The sequence below is a fragment of the Sciurus vulgaris genome, assembly GCF_902686455.1.
Source record: "Sciurus vulgaris genome assembly, chromosome: 2".
Taxonomy (NCBI): Eukaryota; Metazoa; Chordata; class Mammalia; order Rodentia; family Sciuridae; genus Sciurus; species Sciurus vulgaris.
Genome location: NC_136462.1, coordinates 155,787,012 through 155,808,741, shown reverse-complemented (window position 1 = coordinate 155,808,741; position 21,730 = coordinate 155,787,012). Strand labels below are relative to the sequence as shown.

Here is a 21,730-nt window from a genome sequence, read left to right as displayed (position 1 = left end):
AGCACAGGGTGTTCCACTGCTGCTTGAATACATACAGTTCTGGAAAATTCTTCACCAGGTAGCTGATTTCACTGAGGGACAGCTTTAGCTGTGCAGAAATTTCTTCTTACATAAAAGCAAAATTAATCTTTTGTAATTTCCCCAAAACTTCCTAATTCAACTTTGATTTTACTAAGCTAAGTTTCCTCTATGAAAGACAGTTACCTATCTTGTCTATCCATATTCATATTTTATATAAATAAAAATTAACCAGAGGAAAATCAAGACCCAGCAGATCCTAACTGTGTAGTACACATAATGAGAAACTCAGAGTGGAGTGTAGACATTAAGGACTAAGACAGGAGAGGTCAAGACTGAACCCTGGAGACTGGACACAAAATGAAAATGAATGAATGCAAACACATGTGCCAGGAACTTAATAAGCTGAGGTATGCAGCTCTGTAGGAGTCCTGCTGCAGAGTCAAGGGTGAATACACAGGGAGGACCAGGTGTGACTCACCAGGTTGAGGGCAATAACTACTAAGCACCTGTGCTAATTCTTTAACTTTTCTGTGTCACAGTTTTTACACATGAAAACTGAGGATACTATCTATAACTCTGGGTTATTATGAGAAGCAAAAGAAATAATCCACATATAGGTGCCATTGCAGAGTTTGACCCAGAGTAATTCCTCAATTAGGATGGTTATTATAAACTAGATCCATGTGTTGAGCATATAAAAACCTTTGGGAATATTCGTACATCATTCATCTCATAAGGAACATATATCTATAAAGAATCCTTACTAAATAATAAAAAGACTAAAAGTCACCCAATTTTTAAACGAGCAAAGGTCTGATTAGACATTTTCCCAAAGATATGCTAGTAACTACTAAAGACAACATCATATAAGTCAGTATCATTAGCCATCAGGGAAATGCAAACCACATGGGCAATACCACTTGGCTCCCTTGAGGATGGCTAGACTCAAATAAGAGACAGGAAGTTTTAGGGAGGATGTAGGGGAAAAACAGAACTATCACTTACTACTGGCAGGAATATAAAATGGTGGAGTCATTTTGGAAAACGTTTGGCAGTCACTCAAAAGGTTAAACACTGAGTTACCATATGACCCAGTAATTCTACCCCTAGGCACAAATGCAAGAGAAATGAAAACCTAAGTCCACACAAAAACTTGTATACAAATGTTCACAATAACATTCATCACAATAGTCATAAAATGGAAACAACCCAAATGCCTATCAACTTGATAGGGGATACAGACCAGACAGGAGCGGAGGGAACATGAGATTAGTGAAGCCAGAATTGAGGACAGGCAGTTAGTGTAGAAATAGGGAATCAGTCAAATCAAGGAAATGGAGGCCAAGAAAGCCATCTGCATCTGGAAGTTGGAGACAGCCCCTGGGAGACTGGAATGTCAGTGTCTCCAGAACCCTTTTGATCACCAAGGTTACCTGCCTAACTACCCCTTCCAAAATGCTGCAGGCAGGGAATTGCTAATTAATGTTCCCTGGGCCCATACCTAAATCTCTATCTGGCCTTTCCCCCCTGCCATCTGCTGCTCACCTTTTTTGCTATGTCACCAGCAAATCCTGGTCCTAAACACGTAGGCATGAAGGAGAGATAAGCGGGGAGAACAGAACAAAGAAGACCCCAATCTACAAAAGATGTAGGGTGCGTTCACTTCTTGAGACTCTAGAACATCAGTTATGGCCCCCCTTCTCCCTCCTGGGAGAAGTCTGTATTATTACCTTTATTATTAGCTTAATATGCTTGCCTTGGCATGCTTCTCTAATGTTCATACTTCAACATTTGAGGAAGCAGAACTCGTCACCGGTAAATAGCAGAATCATTAGGAGGTAATTTTGTAAAATGGTCCCACCATGCTGACTCCACATGCTTTCACCTCTGAAAAGTAATTTACCTGAGCCCTGCCTGGCTTAAGTGGACAGGATATGTGTTACATGCTCAGCAAACTTCCGGCTATCTGCAGGAAAAATGCAGCCCCAAAAAGCAGATAAGAAGAACACAAGTTACACTAAAAGAGAGAACTTTTGTGACCCTTAAACAGACCAGATCCCAGCATTCAGAAATACAAGGATAATTCCCCCTTGTTAGGTAGGAACTTAAGGGGCTACGTGGGAGGGAGCAGAAGAACCGAGGCAGCGAGCAGCATGCTGAAGAACAAGCAAACAGAGGCTGGCAGATAAACCTTAGTGGCGTCCTGCAACTGCCCCTCAATCAATGGGAGTCCCCAGTCAACCCTAGGGGGACACTAAACCCTCAAGCCCCTTCCCCAACCTATTGCAGGCAGGGGGCCACATGTGATTTTCTCTAGCTTTCCACCCTGACCTGTAACCCCCTGGGGCTGGGAATTTCGCCCAAGAGCCAAATTCCAATAAAGCTTCCTTGGGTCATTTTTGTCCACTTTTGTTTGGCCACCAGCCCTCCCTAACCACAAAAATCTATAAGAATAGGATCCAATTAGGACTGGTCAGCAGGGACCCAAAGTGACTTAGAGTTGTCATGGCAGTGGGGACTTCATAGTCTGATTTCATCCTACTGAAGCCAGAATTGGGGATAGGCAGTTAGTGTAGAATAGGGGATTGGGTCAAATACAGGAATGGAGGCCAAGAAAGCCATCTGCATCTGGAAGTTGGAGACTGCCCTTGGCAGAATAGAATGTCAAGGATCTAAAAGTCCATTGATTACCAAATTCACCTGTCCTTGTCAAGACTACAGGCAAGGAGTTGCTAATTAATTCCCCCTGGGCCCCTACCTGCCTGAATCACTTTGGCCCTCCCGTGCCATCTGCAGCTCTCCTTTTTGGCTGTCACCGGCAACTCCTGGGGCTAGTCAAGTAGGCAGGAAGGAGAGAGATAATCGGGGAGAAAGAAGGAAGCAGACCCTTGTTGGGGGCTGCGCCATGTGCAGTGAGGAGGTTAACTGACATAAGCACACTCAGGTGATTTTCTTGTCCACGCACACAATGTATGCGCATGTGTTCTCCAGCACTAATTGCCTGCTCCAAGCGTCTGGCCTAATCTTTGCATAAGAGGCGTGGCCCTGCTCTCCGCCTCCTGGAGGTGATATAAGCATAGGTGGAGTGAGACAGACACACAGCAGCCATTAGCAGAAAAACAGCAGCAGAAGACACGTGCGGAAGCAGCTAGTAGCAGAAAAGCAGTAGTAGAAGACACATGCAGGGAAAAGCAGCTAGGAAACACGCGACGGCAGCTAGTAGGGAAAAGCGGCACAGCAGCAAGTAGGGGCAGCGGCGGAAGGCAGATCGTGGAACGGAGAACTGAGACGCATCACTAGGGCACAGGGTGGACGTACCCTTAGTTCACAGGATGCAGGACTTTAAGGCGTAGCAAGTCTCTTCCTCTAAGCTCTAAGCAAAGCCTGTCTTTCTCTCAAAGTTTCTCTCTTAAGAAAAGTCTCTTTCTCTCTGATAAGCGGGGTCTCTCTCCTCTCAAAGCAAGTAAACCTCATTTCCTCTATCCTCTATAAACAAACAAGCAGGAAAGCAGTGCACTAAAAAGAAAGATAGAAGTGCCTCAGTTTCCACTCCACCACCCATAAGACCCATGCAAGTTGTTGCTGCAGGTGGTGACAAATATCCACGGATTTTGGAACCGCAAAGAGCCAGCGACAGACCCTAATCTATAAAAGATGTAGGGTGCGTTCACTTCTTGGGACTCTAGAATATCAGCCTTGGCCCCCTTCTCCCTCCCAGGAGAAGTCTGTTACTACTTTTAAATAAAATCTGCTAAATATAAGCTTGCCTTGGCATGTTTCTCTGGTTGTTTTTTTTTTTCCTTTTTTTTTTATTGTAAACAAATGGGATACATGTTTCTCTGTTTGTACATGGAGTAAAGGCATACCATTTGTGTAATCATAAATTTACATAGGGTAATGTTGTTTGATTCATTATTTTTTCCCTCCCCCCACCCCTCCCACCCCTCTTTTCCCTCTATACAGTCCTTCCTTCCTCCATTCTTACCACCCTCCTTATCCCTAACCCTAAACCTAACCCTAACCCCTCCCACCCCCCATTATATGTCCTCATCCGCTTATCAGTGAGATCATTCATCCTTTAGTTTTTTGAGATTGGCTTATCTCACTTAGCATGATATTCTCCAATTTCATCCATTAGCCTGCAAATGCCAAAATTGCATCATTCTTCATGGCAGAGTAATATTCCACTGTATATATATGCCACAGTTTCTTTATCCATTCATCAACTGAAGGGCATCTAGGTTGGTTCTACAATCTGGCTATGGTGAACTGAGCAGCAATGAACATTGATGTGGCTGTACCTCTGTAGTATGCTGATTTTAAGTCCTTTAGGCCAAGGAGTGGGATAGCTGGGTCAAATGGTGGTTCCATTCCAAGCTTTCTGAGGAATCTCCATACTGCTTTTCAGAGTGGCTGCACTAATTTGCAACCCCACCAGCAATGTATGAGTGTACCTTTTTCCCCACATCCTTGCCCACACCTATTGTTGCTTGTGTTTTCTCTGGTTGTTATAATCCAACACCTGAGGAAGTAGAATTCGTCATCAGTAATCGGAGGTATCACTACTGTCAGTCAAAAGTAAAGAGATGGACTTGGGTGTGACTCTCTGGAAACTTCTATGGTGATACCGGACTGAGCACCACAGAAACACAAAGGCAAGCGTAGAAATCAAGTTTTATTTAAAACAGGCTTTTTATAGAAATGGACTTCTCCCCGGAGGAAGACGGGGTCCAGAGCTGGTATCCAAAGAAGTGGGATGTCCTGCTCCTCTATTTTAGATTTTCTTTGCTCTCCTGCCCTCTACCGCCTCATCTCTCCTCTTTCCTCTCCCAATCCTGTATATAAAACCAAATGGTGGGCCAAAGTGGAATGATCCAGGAAGGTAGCAGCCCATTAACAATTCTTATAACTCCTTACCAGGAGGAACAATTCCTGAGGCAGGTCACCTTAGCAACAGGCTGGAGGAGTCTTTTTGTCCCCTGGCTTCAATGGGACTCCCAAGAAAACTGGAGGGCTGTCCCTCTCCTCTCTGAGGACCCACTCACTTTCTTCTTTGAGAGTATCCCCTTTTCCCCTTTCCTATCCCTTCTAATAAACTCTGCACCTTGTCTGTAATCTTTCTGATTTGTTCCCAAGAAATGGGGTTTCAAGAGGGGCCTTCACACTGCCTCAGGTTCCTGGAAGGCCCCAGCCCTGCAACAAACTGATGAATAGATACATAAAATGTGGTATAAACATACAATGGAATATCATCTGGCAATGAAAACGAATGTAGTTCCAAAAAACATGTTACAACAAGGTTGAACCTTAAAAATATACTAAATGAAAGAAGCCAGTTACATTACTATTCCACTTACATGATATAATATAAAGCTGCTCCCCCGCCCTTTATGCTAGTCATTTCCCTGCCTCCCAACTTCTTGTCAGTCTGTGAACATCCTAGCTAGCTATTGGTTCATCAGTCAGCTAGCAAGTATCCTTCTGCCTTATTGGTCAACTGTAAGCCCCGCGGAATTCGGCTGGTTAAGGAGAGCTCCCCACCATTTCTCTCCCGCCCCCCCCCTCTTGATTTTATGCTCTCTCCTCCTTTTCACTCTCTTGTGTGCGCACTCTCTCTCTTTTCCTCTCACTTTCTCTCTTACCCTGCATGGAGACACTCTGTTTGCTTAATAAACTCTCTTATGTGAGTTCCCGCGTCCGGAGTGGTTTCTGGTTCTTACACATGAAATGTCCACAGCTGGCAAATCTAGAGACAGAGTGGTTGTCCAGTACTATGGTTTGAATGCTTTTGTCCCTTCCAAAACTCATGTTGAACTTAATCCCCAATGCAACAGAAGTGGAGAGATGAAGACTAATGAATTTTTTTTAGATCATTGTAACAGTGGTTCACTTTACCTTTTGAATACAGCCCTTGCTGCTTATATAAAAGGATACGTTTTTCTTTTCCTTTTTCTCCCTCTCCCCCTCCCTAACCTGGGGGTGAGGAACAAGATTACCTTAAGTTATCAGTGCTCCACAGGAAGGAGAAGATCTAGGAAGTGACTACCTCCCAAATTAACAAGTAAATTTCAACACACCATCAAGGCACACCTGGAATTTTAGCCTTTGAAGACCTTTTTTAAAAGCCTTCAGTTTGCTTTGATGGGCAGAACTACAGCCTCTGGAGTCCCCTGTGTCTCTCCTTTGCTAGCCAAATAATAAACCTCCTTTTTTCCTTTTTCTCAAAACTGTATTCTCATTATTAAACTGGCATTGGAGGACAAGGACCGAGCTTTTGTTAAATTCATGATGAATAAACTAAGCTGCTATACGATGGATTAGTTCACTACAGAAAGGGCTTGTGTGAGTGGGTTCTCTCTCTTTCACTCTTCTGTCATATGAGGACACAGCAAGGACTCAGATACCCTATGCACTTCCCAGTCTCCATAATATTGAGATAAAATTTTCTGCTCTTTGTAAAGTTACCCAGCCTCAGGTATTATACAGCAGCACAAAACAGACTGACATACCAGAGCTGGTGGTGTTGATGAAAGGTATGTGTTTATGAATGACAGCTAGTGGGCACACTGTTTCTTTTGGAGGTAAGATGTTCTAAAATTGTTGTGATGATTGCAGAACTCTGGATATGGAAAAAAAAAAAAAAAAGAAAAGAAAAAAAAGAAAGTCCCTGAATTATATACTTTAAATGGGTAAATAATTTGGTATATGAACTGTATCTAAATAAAACTGCTCCCCGCTCCCCCAAAACCTTTAGGGGTTATGTTACACCATGAATGACAGGTGGGAAACAAGTCACACCAAAAAGGATGCATCACAATAAGAAAAGCTTTCTTTCACGTCCCTTTTTTTCTCCATTTCAAATCTACATTTAAAGAAACAATTAGCCAATAGGTTTCCTCAATGGAAAGTTCCTAATATGAGAGTCTTCTCAATCTTAGCCATAGCTCCCTAGAGCTAAGGAAAACAAGCCACTTGGTTGTTATCTTTTTTCTACAGAGTACCAGAAATCTTGAACGGTAATTACAGTGCAATCATTCTTATTAAAGATTCTAAATAAAACTAGTTTAATTAAAATGTACATTATCCTATTATGTTATTGAAAGCTCAGTCCTTATTTCTGATGCCAATTCATGCCAATTTAATAACGAGGACACGATTTTGAGAAAAAGGAAAAATAAGGTTTATTGTTTTGCTAGCAAAGGAGAAACCCAGGGGGGCTCCCAGTCCCAGAGGCTGTGTTTCTGCCCCTCAGGAACAGGGGGATTTTAAAGGAACTCTTCAAAGGTTGCATTCCAGGTGTGCTCTGGGGTAAGGGGTCCCAGAGTGCCCTAATGGTATGTTAGATATTCACTTCTTAGATCCTCTGGCAGATATCTTCTTCCTGTGGTGGGTGTGTTCAAGGACAAAAAACTAGGGGAAGAAAAAAAGATAACACTTTCTCCCTAATCTTGCTAGGGACGGGGAGAGGGGAGAAGGGAGAAAAAAAAGTTCTTTTAAAAATAAGCCTCAGAGCAGCAAGGGCTATATTCAAAAAGAAAGTGGACCACTGTAACATTATTTTCAGAGATAGACATAGCTAAGAATAATAAAACTTGTACATTATGCTAGGTTTTATAACTGATATTTTCATATATGTCATTTTCATTATTTCAACAATCACAAAAGACACCATTTCCATTTTACAGAAGAGAAAATGGTATCTGGAGGTCAATGGCCCACAGTGGTCACCAGCCTAGGACAGCAGTACAGGCTAACTCTTGGCTTAAAATTTAGTGATTGCTATAAAAATACTAAATGAATCCTGCTAGTCCAAGAGATGCTTGCCCCTCCTGAAATGGAAGTAGCTTCACTTTAAAAACACCAGAGAAGACTCCCTTGTTCTAAACAGAATATAAACTGTAAAATCCCATAGAAAAATGTATTTTTTGAAATTGTTTTATACATATGAAAGCTAATTTTTTAAGTTTTAAGAACAAATATTCAGAATTCAAATTCAAATAATTCAACAAATTGTTATGTAGAGTCTCACAGAGGGGTTGATCTTGAAAATAGAAATGAGATTGTGTGGGACAATCTATCTTATAAAGTAGTATAATGTAACTACATGGCACTAAATTGACTTATAGAAAGCTAAATTAACTGTTTTTTGGTATTATAGAGTTCTGACCTTGAAGAAGAAAATGCTTTCTTCACCATGAAAGGAAAACACTGACCAGCTACACAGGAACCAACATCACCCTGCAGCTCTAGTGGAATAGACCCCTCAATTTCAGGGGCAAGGCAGATTCCCTCTTTTTGATCATGCTTATTGAGCAAACACCTGATTGAGCTCAACATGTGCCATATTTCAGGAGGGAAATACCTTGTCCACTGAGAGGTCAAAATGCTGAGGAAAAAATATCAAACTCAGGGACAGAGGCAGTCTGAGAGAGCACATTCAACCTCACCACGTTCAGTATGTCCCAACAGAGGCCAGTGAACAGAGCTGTCAAGACCAATTAATTCTCAAATACTCTTTAAGTCTTGAGTTTCCCCCATCCTGAGTAATCATTGTTTTGGAGCACTGTATCACACTGGCAAGTATAATACACACTATTTTAAAACTGCAGGTGAGAGGAGGGAGATAAGAAAGTAGATGGGTGGGAATTAATGGCACACACATAATGAGATGTACCAGAAAGAAAAAGGTGACAACTGCAGAGGCAGAAATAAAAATGCCTCTAAAATCACAAGACATTAAAGTAGAAATATCTCAAAAGATAACAATGACAGCATTGTGATGATGTGCATGTAGAACCAGAGAAAAAATTCAGCTCTATCATCAGGATACCCTGAAGGAATGTCAAACCATATCAAAGAACTGAAAACAGGAATTACTGTTAGTAGTGCCTGGGGCAAGGCGGGGTACCCTACCATACAGGATAGTTTCTCCTCTTCATTACTTTACCAACAGTGTCTCCTTAGCCACTAGAATGATCTCTGGGTTTAAGGACCAGCATAGGGACTGTCCAGGCCACAGTGACAATGCTAACTGCTTAGTGCCTGCCTGGGTGAAAGAACCTGTCCACACTAGTTTTTAAAAAGTTTTCCATGTGCCCCTCAAAACAATAAGAAAATATAGTTAAGTATTCAGAAGTGGAGAAACAAATTCAAAATTTGTTTAAAAATGCCTCTGCCATATAGAAGTATTTATTTGGTGATAGTATCAATTCCAAGTGCAATTTATTTTCAGATGATGCTTTATTTCTGTAAATTACACTGATTATTTTATTTCTGGATTTAATATATTTCTAAAGAGTCTAGTTTCCTTTATGAGATAGAAAAAGTAGAAATTTCTGCAGCAGGGGAGATAGTGGCCCCAGGGGAACACTGTAAATAAAGGCAGAAGGCAAGATATGGAATCAACCCAGGTGTCCATCAATAGATGAATGGATAAAGAAAATGCGGTAGACACACACAATGGAATACTGTTCTACCATAAAAAAGAAAGAAATTCTGTCATCTGCAGCAATATAGATGAAACTAGGCCAGTAAATTTAGTCAGTCAGGCACAGAAAGATTAATAGCATGTGTTCTCTTTATATGTAGAAGCAAAATGCTAAAATGTTGATATCACAGGAGTGCAGAGTACGACAGTGGTTATCAGAGATTGAGAAGGGTAAGAATGGAGAAAGGATGGTTAATGGCGTACAGGTGGATAGGAGGAATAACTTCGTATGTTCTGCAGCTAAGTAGGGTTTAACTCTTTCAAAATAGCTAATAGAGAGGAATTTGAATGTTCTGACATAAGGATAAATTTTTAAGGTGATAGATATGGAATTACTCTAATCTATTGTCTATATGTACTGCAATGTCATATTGTACAATTCTAAGTATAAATTAAAAATACAAATACATGTTTTAAAGAGGTAGGCAGGAGGGAGACTCTCCAGAATGCTAATGTGAATTCTTAAAATTGTTTCCATAAGACTTGAGGCAGTTTTTGCAAGTTGCTTTGTTTTTTCATTAAACTGATGATACAGAAACTCAAGATAGCAGAAAGGCCCAGGGACCTGACTTTGCTGCCTGTTCCCATGAGCAATCAGGATGAAGATGGGAAGAAAAACACTACCTGCCCTGCAGCCAGCACTGTCAGTGAGGTGAGCAGCTTTCGGTGCTATGTCTTGGATTCTTGGATTCAATTCTGAGAGCTTTTCACTTTACCAACGTAAGAAAAAAATAATTATAAATTCTCAGACACAGGAAACAATCTGAGACATTTAAGGACTGTCTAACAAAAGCACCTGTGTGGAAGCATAATTTCCTAAAAATAGTAGATGAGAACAGGTATGTCAAAGCTAGCTGGACTTCATTTTGGCAACAGTTACAATGCTTCAGCTTGATAGATAGAGCAGTCATTTTTCTTACGGAGGGAAATATTTATAGACTGGATCCAGTAATAAAATAAAACCAAGATAAATACATAAGAAAGCTAAGAGTAGCAACTATTAGGTAAACAGAAATGGCTGTTACATAGCCAAATGGTTGCCAACAGTAAATTTTAATCTTTATAAAAATTAAATCTTGGAGTTGAATTTCAACCTTTAAAAAATAATTGATGAGTTTTTCAATTTCTAAAGGACAATGTTGGCTATATACACAAATACTAAACCAGCAGAGCCAACAGAGCTCCTGCTAAAGTCAGGAGGGAATTTGTGGCCAAAAGAGCCCTTCAAATGAAGGTTCAGTGACAGTACTCCTTACTGGGGGTCAGACCATCAGAGTGAGGAAAGACCAGAAGAGAGACCTACAGGGTTGGAGCACTGCAGCTGGCAAATGAGGAAGGGCCTTTGCTAAGGTGGCGATCTCCAGAAGACACTGCTTCTGAGATAGAGGGGGCAACTTACAAAGTGGAGGTTGATTTATGAGGCTTTGCAGTGAAAGGAAGGAATGTAAGCAATGGAGATGAATTCAGAATCTTTCCAAAAGAAAGGAGCATCACAGAACTGGAAAACGGACCAAGCCTCTACCCACTGCTCCATATAACACTGTTCAGCACAGAAATTGCATTTAATTGTACTAACAGAAAAGGGCAAACTCAGACTCTATGAAATAACTCAACCCCCTCAACTTCCCATCATAAAAACCTGTGCTAATGTAGGCCCAGGAAACTTGGCAACATTAAACAGAAAAAAGAAGCAGTATTCATACGAAGCTAATATCTAAGAAGATGGAAAACTGCAGCTGACAAAAATGTACTTCCCATAACAACCACAAAGCAGAGGAAAACATCACTTCATGTGATTTAAATATTTAAAAAATTTTTGCAGATATAAATACGTCATAAAAGTAAAAATCTAAAAACTCTCAGACCAGAAATACACAAAAAATAAGATGAAGTTTTGTTATAAATTCTTGAAAGAGAAAAGGATAAAATCATCTTAGAAGTGAAATCTTTGTTATACCTCAGAGAACAGGTTCTACTGTTATAGAGGAGAAAAATGAAAACAGCCAAGTGAATGAAAATGAAATGAAGGGAAAAAAGAATAGGCGAAAAAGTGATATTGAGGATACACAAAAAGCCAAAAGACCCAGTAGAAGGGAGGAAAAAATATCCACTGAAACAGGTTTTCAGATTTGCTCTTAAAATAAAACTCAACTCCATGTTCAGTACAAGGGACAAAACTAAAAGTCATTCTGTAACACTTAAAATAGCCAAAAGTATACCAAATATATCAATTGACTTAGATTTGTCACAACAAATAACCCCAACATCTCCCAAAGGTGTCTCTTGCTCAGTGTACTGGTTACTGCAGGGTGATGTGGCTACTGGTCCTTTCTCTAAGGGTCACCATTCTCTATTCTGGAAAGCAGTTATCTGGGATATCTTCTTATTTTCTTATGGGGGGAACCCATGGCAGCTGCCCGGGTATTCCCTGCACTTTTGATCAGAAGGAGCACCTGTCTCTTCCACTGATACTTCCTCAGTTCAGTCACATGGTCATCATAGGCTCCCAGGGGAGAGGGAGCCAAGCAGAACAGAGCATGTGGCAATGGAACGAATAATGTTATGATCCTCTTACATAATACAGTCCTAAAGCAGGCAAATACAAACTACAAGAAAGCAGAGATTGCTATTGGAATCAGACAAAGTAGAATCTGAGCTCCAAAGCATTAAATGGAATAAAGTTCACTTCATAATGCTAAACATAAAATTAATGAAATTACTTTAGTTATAAATATGTATGTACCAAAAACAGTAGTCACTTTCATAAATCAGAAACTACAAGAGATGTAAGAATCAAAAAACAGAGGCGACATTAATACACTCCCTTTATTCCAAAGCAGATCAGATAGATATATAAATACAGACAAGGAAGACCTAAACAATATAATCAGTAATTAATTTTACAAATCTCTATCAATCCCTAATAAGAGAATATTCACTCTCTCATTCCTGAACACAAACTTATATTAGGTAGCAAAGAAAATCTAAGGAAGTTTTCTAATTATAACAAAGTAAAGCCAGAAGTTAATAATAATATACAAAAAGGTTCTTCTGCCTGGAATAAAGTCCCTAAATAACTCTTGGTTCAGAGGGGAAACAAATCAAAATGAAGACATCAGACATCATACATACGGATCTACAGTTGTGTACAATTAAAGTAGTTTTAAATAGCCACAAATGTAAATAAAACTACAAGTATTTGGATCCATAATAATAATATAGAAACAGCAAATTAATATCTATACCCAAAAAAGAGCCTGAAGGAAAACCAAAAAATGTCAAATAAAGTGGAAATAAAATAATGAAGGTAAAGCAGAACTTAGTAAGGCAGAAGACATGAAACCAGTGGAATAAATCAAAATATTAATTAGAGAAAAAGGATGGAAAGAATCAAGGGAAAAGAGGAAAGCACAAATACAAAACTAAGAATGGCAAGAAGGAAAGAACTGTTGAAACAGAACATTTTCAGAAATCTGCAAGTAAATTTTTAAAAACCTTTATGAAAAATTTCCTAGGAAAATGCTTAGGAGTTATCAAAACATACCTCAGTACAAATAGAAAAGTTAAACACTCTAAATTTCAAAGAAGAAAAAGTTATCAAAGAAATACCACAAAATGCTCAATGGTTTCACAATAAGTGGATTATACTCCTACATTCTATCTTATTTTATTTTTTTGCACCAGTGATTAAACCTCAGGGGTACTCAACCACTGAGCCACATCCCCAGTCCTTTTAAAATTTTTATTTAGAGACAGGGTCTCACTGAGTTGCTTGGGGTCCCAGTGAGTTGCTGAGGTTGGCTTTGCATTCTCAATCCTCCTGCCTCAGCCTCCTGAGCTGCCTAGTTTACAGGCATGCACCATCACACCTGGCTCCTACATTCTTTTTGGGAGGCACCTGTAACACCAACACTTCAACCTGATAAAGACTATACATCAAAAAATTGTTAAGTAAAACAAATCCGTAAGGAGCAAAGTTAAATGTGTGACATTCTGTGTGCTGCGTAACTTGCAAAAAAACAACTTGTTTATTCTGTGCTGCATAACTTGCAAAAAACAACTTGTGCTGTGTAACTTGCAAAAAAATAACTTGAGTGCTCTGTGCTATAATGAGGTAATGATGTGGTGTTGCCCCAAGATAAGATTGACGTTGCCCCCAAGTTGGAGACACATACAACTGTCCCCGAGTAAGATAACCTACTTCCCTTGGACCAAGACCGGCTGCCAGGGTCTGATAAAAAGGGTTTAAAAGGACTCATGATGAGCCTAGCTCCAGCCCCCGTTTTACATCAATGACACCAGTGTTGCGCCAAGCCTGAAGGGGACTCACTGACTTGCTCGTTGCTTGATGGACCATCCATCATCCTGACCATGACCGAGATGTCCCTGTGAAGTGACAGCGGAGCTGCCTGTGTGCATCCTACCTGAGATATCTCTGCCTGGCCTGCCTGCCGTGACCTCGCTGCCCAACCGTCCTTGCCAATCAGGATTCTGGCCCGAGAGACTTCCCCAGCGAGATATCCTGAGCTGTCTTCCTGGCTGACCTCTGGGAGTCGCTGCCCTTGGACTCAAGACACATCACACAGGAGTGGACCTTAGGAACGGGTCTCAGTAAGGAGTGAGTTTTGTTTATTCGGGGCTTATAATAATTTAGTGATTAAGTTGTATGTGATATTAGTGTGACAAAAGCATCAAATAAAAGCCAACTGATTTTGGACCAAATTTACTCTCATTGACCCCTCCTTGCTGCTCATGACAAAATCTAAATAAAATATTTAAAATCAAAATCCAACAGAACTCATTAAAAAATAATATAGTAGGATTCAGAAAGGTTTATTGTAGGAAAGCAAGAATAGCTCAAAATGAGGCTACCATTAATGACCACATCAGTACCTCTAAAAGAGCAATAGGTTTAGCCTCATAGATACTGAAAAGGGCTTCAAAATACAACACTAACGTCTAATGGAACCACCCAATAAAACAGGATCAACAAGATACTTGCTTACCATGAAAAAATAATTTAATCTAAGAAAATATTGATTTATTAAATTTCAATTAAGTTATTATTTACACTAAGATCCATTTAAATACAGAAATAATTATTCTAAAATTTTACTTCCAATTTCTTTACTGTGACTGTATTAGTCACTAAAAATTATTTGAAGGTACAAAATACTGACTTTATCATCTAATCAAATGAACACAATGTAAAGGTCTAAAAATAACATGTAAAGTCTCCTAGAACTAGCTAGGGTAATCCAGTGTCCTGGACGCTCATTAATCAGCACAGATTCAGAATTACAGGTTTAAATATTATTTATATACTTAAAGGTAATATTTGGAGATTGAAAATCAACTAAGATTTTACTTTTTTCTAAGTAAAATCAGAAGGTCAAAGGAGAAATGGAAGACCATGTAAATTTCAGTAAATTCCTTATCATTTTCAGCATAATCATAGATACTGATGAAGAAATTATAAGTAGAAGTGTTCTGAAATTTTTTAGAATTATGATGGTAACCATCAGAAGAATGAAAAAGAGAAAGTTAAAAATGGCTACTTCTGGGGATTAAGAAAAGGGAAGAGTGTGGAAGAATTTTACTGTTCAACTGAAACCCTTTATACTACTTGTACTTTTCTACCATGTGCAGCTACTATGATATACCCTTTGCTCTTAAAGGGAAAAAAAAAAAATCAGGATTTGTATTAACATTAATATACTCAGTCTCTACACCAACAAAACAGAATAGACTCCCAAGGAGCCACACACCATCACTGTGTACCACCTCTTCCAAACAGATCTTCCAAAATGAGAGATACAACAAACAACACAAAGCTGCAAACAGAAAAAAGGCCACTGCAGACAATTTATCATTTTATATCCAAACTGTAACTTGACATAAAATCAGACAACTAAATGATTATAATGAACAGTAATAAGCTCTGTGCGGTTTACTAAGCATTCTCATACCTCATTCAATCCCAACAACTCTTGTCCCTCTGCCCATTTGAAAGCTAAAAAATCAGAAGCTCCGAGTATGACCTACTAGGCGATGTTCACCAAAATAGTAAATGCGAGTCAAAGTCCGTCCTTTGCATTCCCATATATAATGGGTATTCTATTTCTAGAATATGTTATTCTATAACATATAAAAAATATCCAATATGTAGATTATCCTAGTTCTTACATTATAAGAAATATATATGTATTGCTTATACTATATCACTTGTCTCTATAAATCAATTTGAAACTAATGATTTTTAAAAAGTTCAATCTACATTTGAATATGAATCATAACTTGGGAAAGATCTAAAAGGTTTATGAAGGCTACCACATGGCCCACTATATTGTGGAAAAACTTGGATACACAATCTTCATTTGAAAAAGCCTAGTGAAGAATACTGATCAGAGCCTACAACGCTTAAGAAATATTCCCAATTTTTACAAATACCTCATAGGTTGTAAGGCCCTTCATTAAATTTACATGGATCCTGGCAGATTTTTAGGTTTTTGTTTTGTTTTCAAAATAACCTGAGATTGAGAACCTCTGAGATTAAAAAAAGGGGAAGATAGCATTAATCATCAGGAACATCTTTCCATTGTCTTAATTCTAAAGCCCCAATTTCTTTCTCTTTTCTTTTTCTTTTTTTTTTTTTTTTTTTGGTTCAGGGGATTGTACTTAGGGGCACTCAACCACTAAGCCACATCCCCAGTCCTATTTTGTATTTCATTTAGAGTCAGGGTCTCACTGAGTTGCTTAACGCCTCACTTTTGCTGAGGCTGGCTTTGAACTCAATCCTCCTCCTTCAGCCTCTGGAGCCTCTGGGATTACAGGCATGCACCACCATGGCTGGCAAGCACCTCTTGACCTGCATTAAGAAGGTTGCTTGTCCTCAATCTATGGTCTCCTAGCATCAAGATGATAAACTTGTTAGGAGGTCTCTGGAATTCAAAACTCTTACTGTCAGACTCAGGCCAATTTAAAATCATACTAGTAATTCATTAAGATTCTAAATTAGAATTTGAAATTAACTACAAAATTCCATAGCTGATTTTGGGTAACAAACTAAATGACAATACAATTCTTTCAGAAAAAGTAAGGTTTGACTCCACAGCTACGAAAACATTACTATTTAACTAACATGCAGTTAAGCAGAAAAATGATACTAGTAACAGTAGTTTCATGCAATTTTGCATCCCTTGTCAACTGTGGGGGTATTGCAGGTGGGGGGAAAGGGGAATCTTCTGGGAAAGAACACGGACACTTTGCCTACCAAGCAGACAAGTCATAGGATTTGTGCATTACACAAAGAAAAATTATTTGATGCTTTCTTGTATTGATGCATATTTTCATCTAATTTTACTAAAAGCTACAAAAATACAAGAGTTATGGAAAAGCACTGAGAATACAGTACGGCTACAAAAAAAAACAGTGTGGGTGGGGGATAAACACTGAGTGAAGGAGGAGGTGAACTAATGAAAGGCTTTAAGCTGCAGTTAGGATATTAAGAATATGTGTGACATGTGAAACCTGCAATATGCCAAGCACCTTGTAATAAGTTCCACATCTTCAAAATAATACTTGTCCCTTTGAAAGCACTACCTGATCTGTTCTTAAATAGTGTGCTCTGATGACATTCAGGTCAATACAGTGTGTTTTGTTAATTCTGTGTGGTTAATTAAGGAGTATGACAGGGAGACAGACTATACTATTTTTTTTCTTTATTTTTTATTGTTAACAAATGGGGTACATCTTATTTCTCTGTATATGAAGTAGAGGCATACCATTTGTGTAAGCATACATTTACATAGGGTAATGGGGTTTGATTCATTCTGTTATTTTTTCCTTCCTCTCCACCCCTCCCACCCCTCTTTTCCCTCCTTCCTCCATTCTTGCCTCCCTTCCATCCCCCACAGACTATACTATTTTAAATAATGGATAATGGGGAGGAGTCAGGGTAGAGTGATACATATTCCAGCCCAGAAAGGTGATGACAAGAGCATGTGATGCCACATATAAAAAAAGGACTCTAAACATTTAAAATTGATGTAAAATCTCAGTCTTCCCATTGTAACAGAGAAATTATATCTAGTTTTTACTTTGAGTAATTATATAGTACTAAAACTCATGGGACTCAAATACTCTTCTTTTTCAGAACTTTTCAGGAACCAAATATTACTGGATATAACACAATCACCAGAATATAAATAACACTTTCATGGTACTTTACGTGGTTAAAAGATTTTTCAGGTATTTATTTCATTAAAGGGTCAATGATCAAGTCTTTGGCTCTGAAATCCTGGAAGTCAATTAATTCATTTGGCCCTTTGCTTCCTTGCTAAATAACTGAATCTGACAATATTTTAAGTTTTGATAAATATGCAAATTCATTTCCCGTAATCATCATCTCCAAAATCCATAGTCTAAAAGTTTTACAAACATAAACTCACTGACCCTCACAAATTAGGGCATATACTAGTCATATCCCCATCTTATAGCAGAGACTGAGGCACAGAAAAGCAAACCAGGTCTCAAAGCTAGGATAATAAATTGACCAGCTGAATTTATGTCAGACACAGAAGGCAAAGGCTTTTGTGCCAACTGAGTATGAATGAAGTCTTTCTATATGGCCTGACAATGACGCAGGGCAACAACAGCCAAAAAGATGTTTCTTTAAAAACAAAAAGGTTCTTCAAAACACTTTTTAGGATTTTTGGCTCAAGATTTGACCTACTTTTCCAACACAACAAAAATACCTCTTGACCCAATGGAATGTTGTCCTGAGACAAGCATTCAGCACTGTCACGCTTTTTCTTCTGCCAAGTAGACACTCCTGATTTGAAATACACTGCCACCTCCCAGTGTGAGGTGCTATGACATTAAATTTTATCTGAATAAATTTTAAATGTTTTGTGAATCGATAAAAAGTGTTATTGTTTGCCATTAGCATCAAACACGAATCAATACTCTTTATAACTTAAGAGGGGAAATAAAATATATAATTTATAGCCATATCTTCAATCTACATGTCACGAGAGATTTAGAAACCAGCTATGCTGTGTCCTTGAGGACAGGGACCCTTTTCTTCATGCATCTTTGCAGGCCGCAATACTAGGCACTGTATAGAACCAGGTTGGCAAAAGAAGTCAAAACCCATTGAGTGTATTTTCTAAACGAAGAGTCTCAATTGAATTTGTATAAAAATAAAATTGTCTCTAATAATGCAATGGCTAAACATGTACCACTGGTCCTTCTCAAGAATAAAAACTGGCTCTTGGTGATGGCAGAGGATTTTTCATTTTCAAAAGGAAAAAAGAAAACATGCACTCACAAAATTTCTGCCACTGTCATCCTAAACAGCTGAATCATTCACAGAATCAACAGCCCAGGTTTCTTAACAAGCTGTCAGTGCAACCTCAGGCTTTTTAAGAGGTCCAAATAAAACCTTCCCGAGGACAGCGTGGAAGAATTATAGGAAATTAACAGGATTCCCAAAAGATGATGACTTAAAATAAGGGCTGCGTTATCCTTAATCAAACAGGAGGCCCTGGCTATAAATCTTTGGCAAAGGAAAAATACTATGCTGAAGAAATGCATCTACTACATGACCACTGGGCACAAGGTCTCTGGGTCGAGGCCAGCGGGAGTCCAATCGCTGGAATGGGGGCTCCAACCACTGCACCCCCGCGGATGGCCACCAGACTCTTGGGCAGGCGACAGAATGAGTCCCCGGTCCGCCCCTCCCCCGACGCCACTATCCAGTGTGGGCTTCACGGTGGTCAAAAGCACAAATCCCACCCACCACACCGGTGGGGTCCTTTGCCCCTTGAGGCGGTGTTGGCCACCAGCGCGCGGTCACCTCCGGGACGGAGGAAAATGGGGGTGGCGGGAATGCCTGGAGGTCTCTGGAGGGCAGGCGGTGGCTGAGAGCTTCTGGGGCGTTCTGGGGGTTTCCAGGAATGCTTGGTCTCTGGGAAAACTCTAAGGGGTCTCGGGGGGCGTGGGGCGGTTAAGGGCACCTAAAAGGTCCTGGGGACTCTGAGAGCCGGGCCCATCCGGGGCTCTGAAATGTGCGCGGGGACTGGAGCCCCCTATGCGCAGTTTAAGGACGCAAGGGGTCTCTGCAGAGAGCGTGGGGTCAGAGGGTCCTGGGGGCGTTTAGGAGGATTCAGGGAGGCACTGGGGGTCCTAGAAGGGTCTCCCTGGTCCTCCAGAATGCTCCGGTGCTGTTGGTATCCGAGGGGATTCTCCGGAGGTCATATAGGGCCCTGGGTTCACTCTCGAGAACCCAGGGAGACACTGAGGGCCAGAGGAGGGTATCCAGAGGGCGCGTAGCGTCCCTCGGCGCCTTCTAGAGAACTCAAGGTGGCATTGGAGGCCAAAAGGGGTCTCTAGAAGGCATGTGGGGTCCAGAGGTTCCTGGAACGTTTTAGGGGGCCCAAGGGGGATGCTGGAAGCCCCAAGGGGTTCGCCGGAGGTCACCTAACACCTTGGGGGCGTTCCAGGGGACTCAAGGGGACGCAGGAAACCTGAGGGGATTTTCTGCAAGGCTTTGGGAGCTGAGGACTTTTAGGTGCGTTCTGGGGGACACAGGAAGCGACTGGGGGACTGCGGTGGCTGCGGACTGGGGAGGGAGCCCGGTACGGAGATTCCTTACGGAACAAACATCTGCTGCTCACCCGAACAGCCCTCGGAGAAAAGAGTGGGAGGCTTTGACTCGCTTCTCGGCCTCCGCCATCAACTGCACCGCCTCTCGCTCCTTCCCGGCGTTGTCCATGTCGCCCGCCGCAGTCACCAAAGCTTGCTCAGCCGGCTCAGGAGAGCCCGGGGCCCCTTTGCCCGCTCTTGGCCGCTGGCGCGCAAGCGCGGAGCGCAAGGCCTATCGGGATTTGTAGTCTGAGGCATTGCCATGGCGGCGGAGGCGCGAGAGACGCCGACTACAGTTCCCAGAAGGCCCAGAAGTCTGGCACTGGGCAAGGTCGGGTGCCAGACTTCTATACCGTTGGCTCCCCACCTTTGGTGCGGGGGGCGTGGCCCTAGGGAGGTGTCCGGAGCCAGGGTGGACTTGAATATTTGAATCCGGAGTTGGAAAAGGACCTGTGGCTTCTGGTAAAGATTACTTAAAATACACAGTATCAGGATTCCCTGCTCAACTTGAGATGGACAAAGGAACATGGTACTTAACAGATTAGAATTCTCAGCTTCTTGCAAAACGGAATCTTATGCAGCCATTGAAAGCGATTTCATCAACCATGTGATGCCCACCCCACAACTCTCCAAAATAGGAGTAACAGCTGTTTCTTATTTTTGTCTCCCAGAACAAGACGTTTAAGAATACTCATCGTCCAGATATATATATAAATTCCTGTTCCTGATTCTCTCCTAACTGCAACTTTTTGTTTGTCCTCTCCTTTATTAGAAATGAATATATGCCATATGTGTACAATCCACTTTTTATCGACTGAATTCTATTAAATGGATATGAGCCCTCGAGTGTTTTTATCCCTTACATAATGCCTGCCACAGAGGGTGGATCTCCTGGAACAAAATCCCTATCTGCTGTTAAGACTTATAATCTCCTAAGAAGTATGCACAGATAGATGCAATACTGGCTTCTAGGATTGTCCCAGAGGGACTTATGTCTTAATATTATGTCTAGACCATTTGTGCTTGGTAATGCTAAAGCAGAGGTAGTAAAGCAAATATAAGAATCACTATAATTTTATATCACAAATGAGAACTTATGACAATTTTAAACTATTAAATAAATACACTGTGGGTACTGGCAAGCAAAATTTACATGAGAAAATTAAGCCTGTTTTTAGAAAGCAATGCAATAGGGCCAAACCCCTAGAAGGAAAAGTTAGTAAAGCATGTCACTAAGTTCATACACTGCTGGACATTCTAGAGAGAGAGAGAGGGCAACCTCAGTTCTTTATGCACAGCTTATTTGCACTTACTATGTGCATAATTCTGATTTTGAAAAACTGATTTGTGTGTTTTGGAGCAGTATGGAGGAAAAGGCAGAAAATTGGAGGTGGCAGCAAATTCGGGAGGAAAGAGAGGAAAGTCTGCAAAAAGTGGACGTAGGCATCTGCAAAGTAGAGGAGTTTGTGAGCATGTGATGGAGTGGGCCAACTCAAAAACTTCCAAGGTATCACTGTTGATCAAAACAGTTCCCAAACCTGGCTCCATAAAGAAGTTCTGTGGGATATTCAGAAG

The 21,730-nt window shown here is 40.6% G+C and overlaps 1 protein-coding gene across 1 annotated transcript in view; it reads right to left on the bottom strand.

The window, feature by feature from the left end:
* NAPB (NSF attachment protein beta) overlaps positions 1 to 20,360 on the bottom strand; it is a 42,644-nt gene extending 22,284 nt beyond the window's left edge. Inside the window, exon 1 of the mRNA XM_079126450.1 lies at positions 20,188 to 20,360. Within this exon, the coding sequence (XP_078982576.1) occupies positions 20,188 to 20,285 (98 nt within the window). The 5' untranslated portion in view covers positions 20,286 to 20,360. The remainder of the gene's footprint in view (positions 1 to 20,187) is intronic.
* Between the last annotated feature and the right edge of the window lie 1,370 nt (positions 20,361 to 21,730).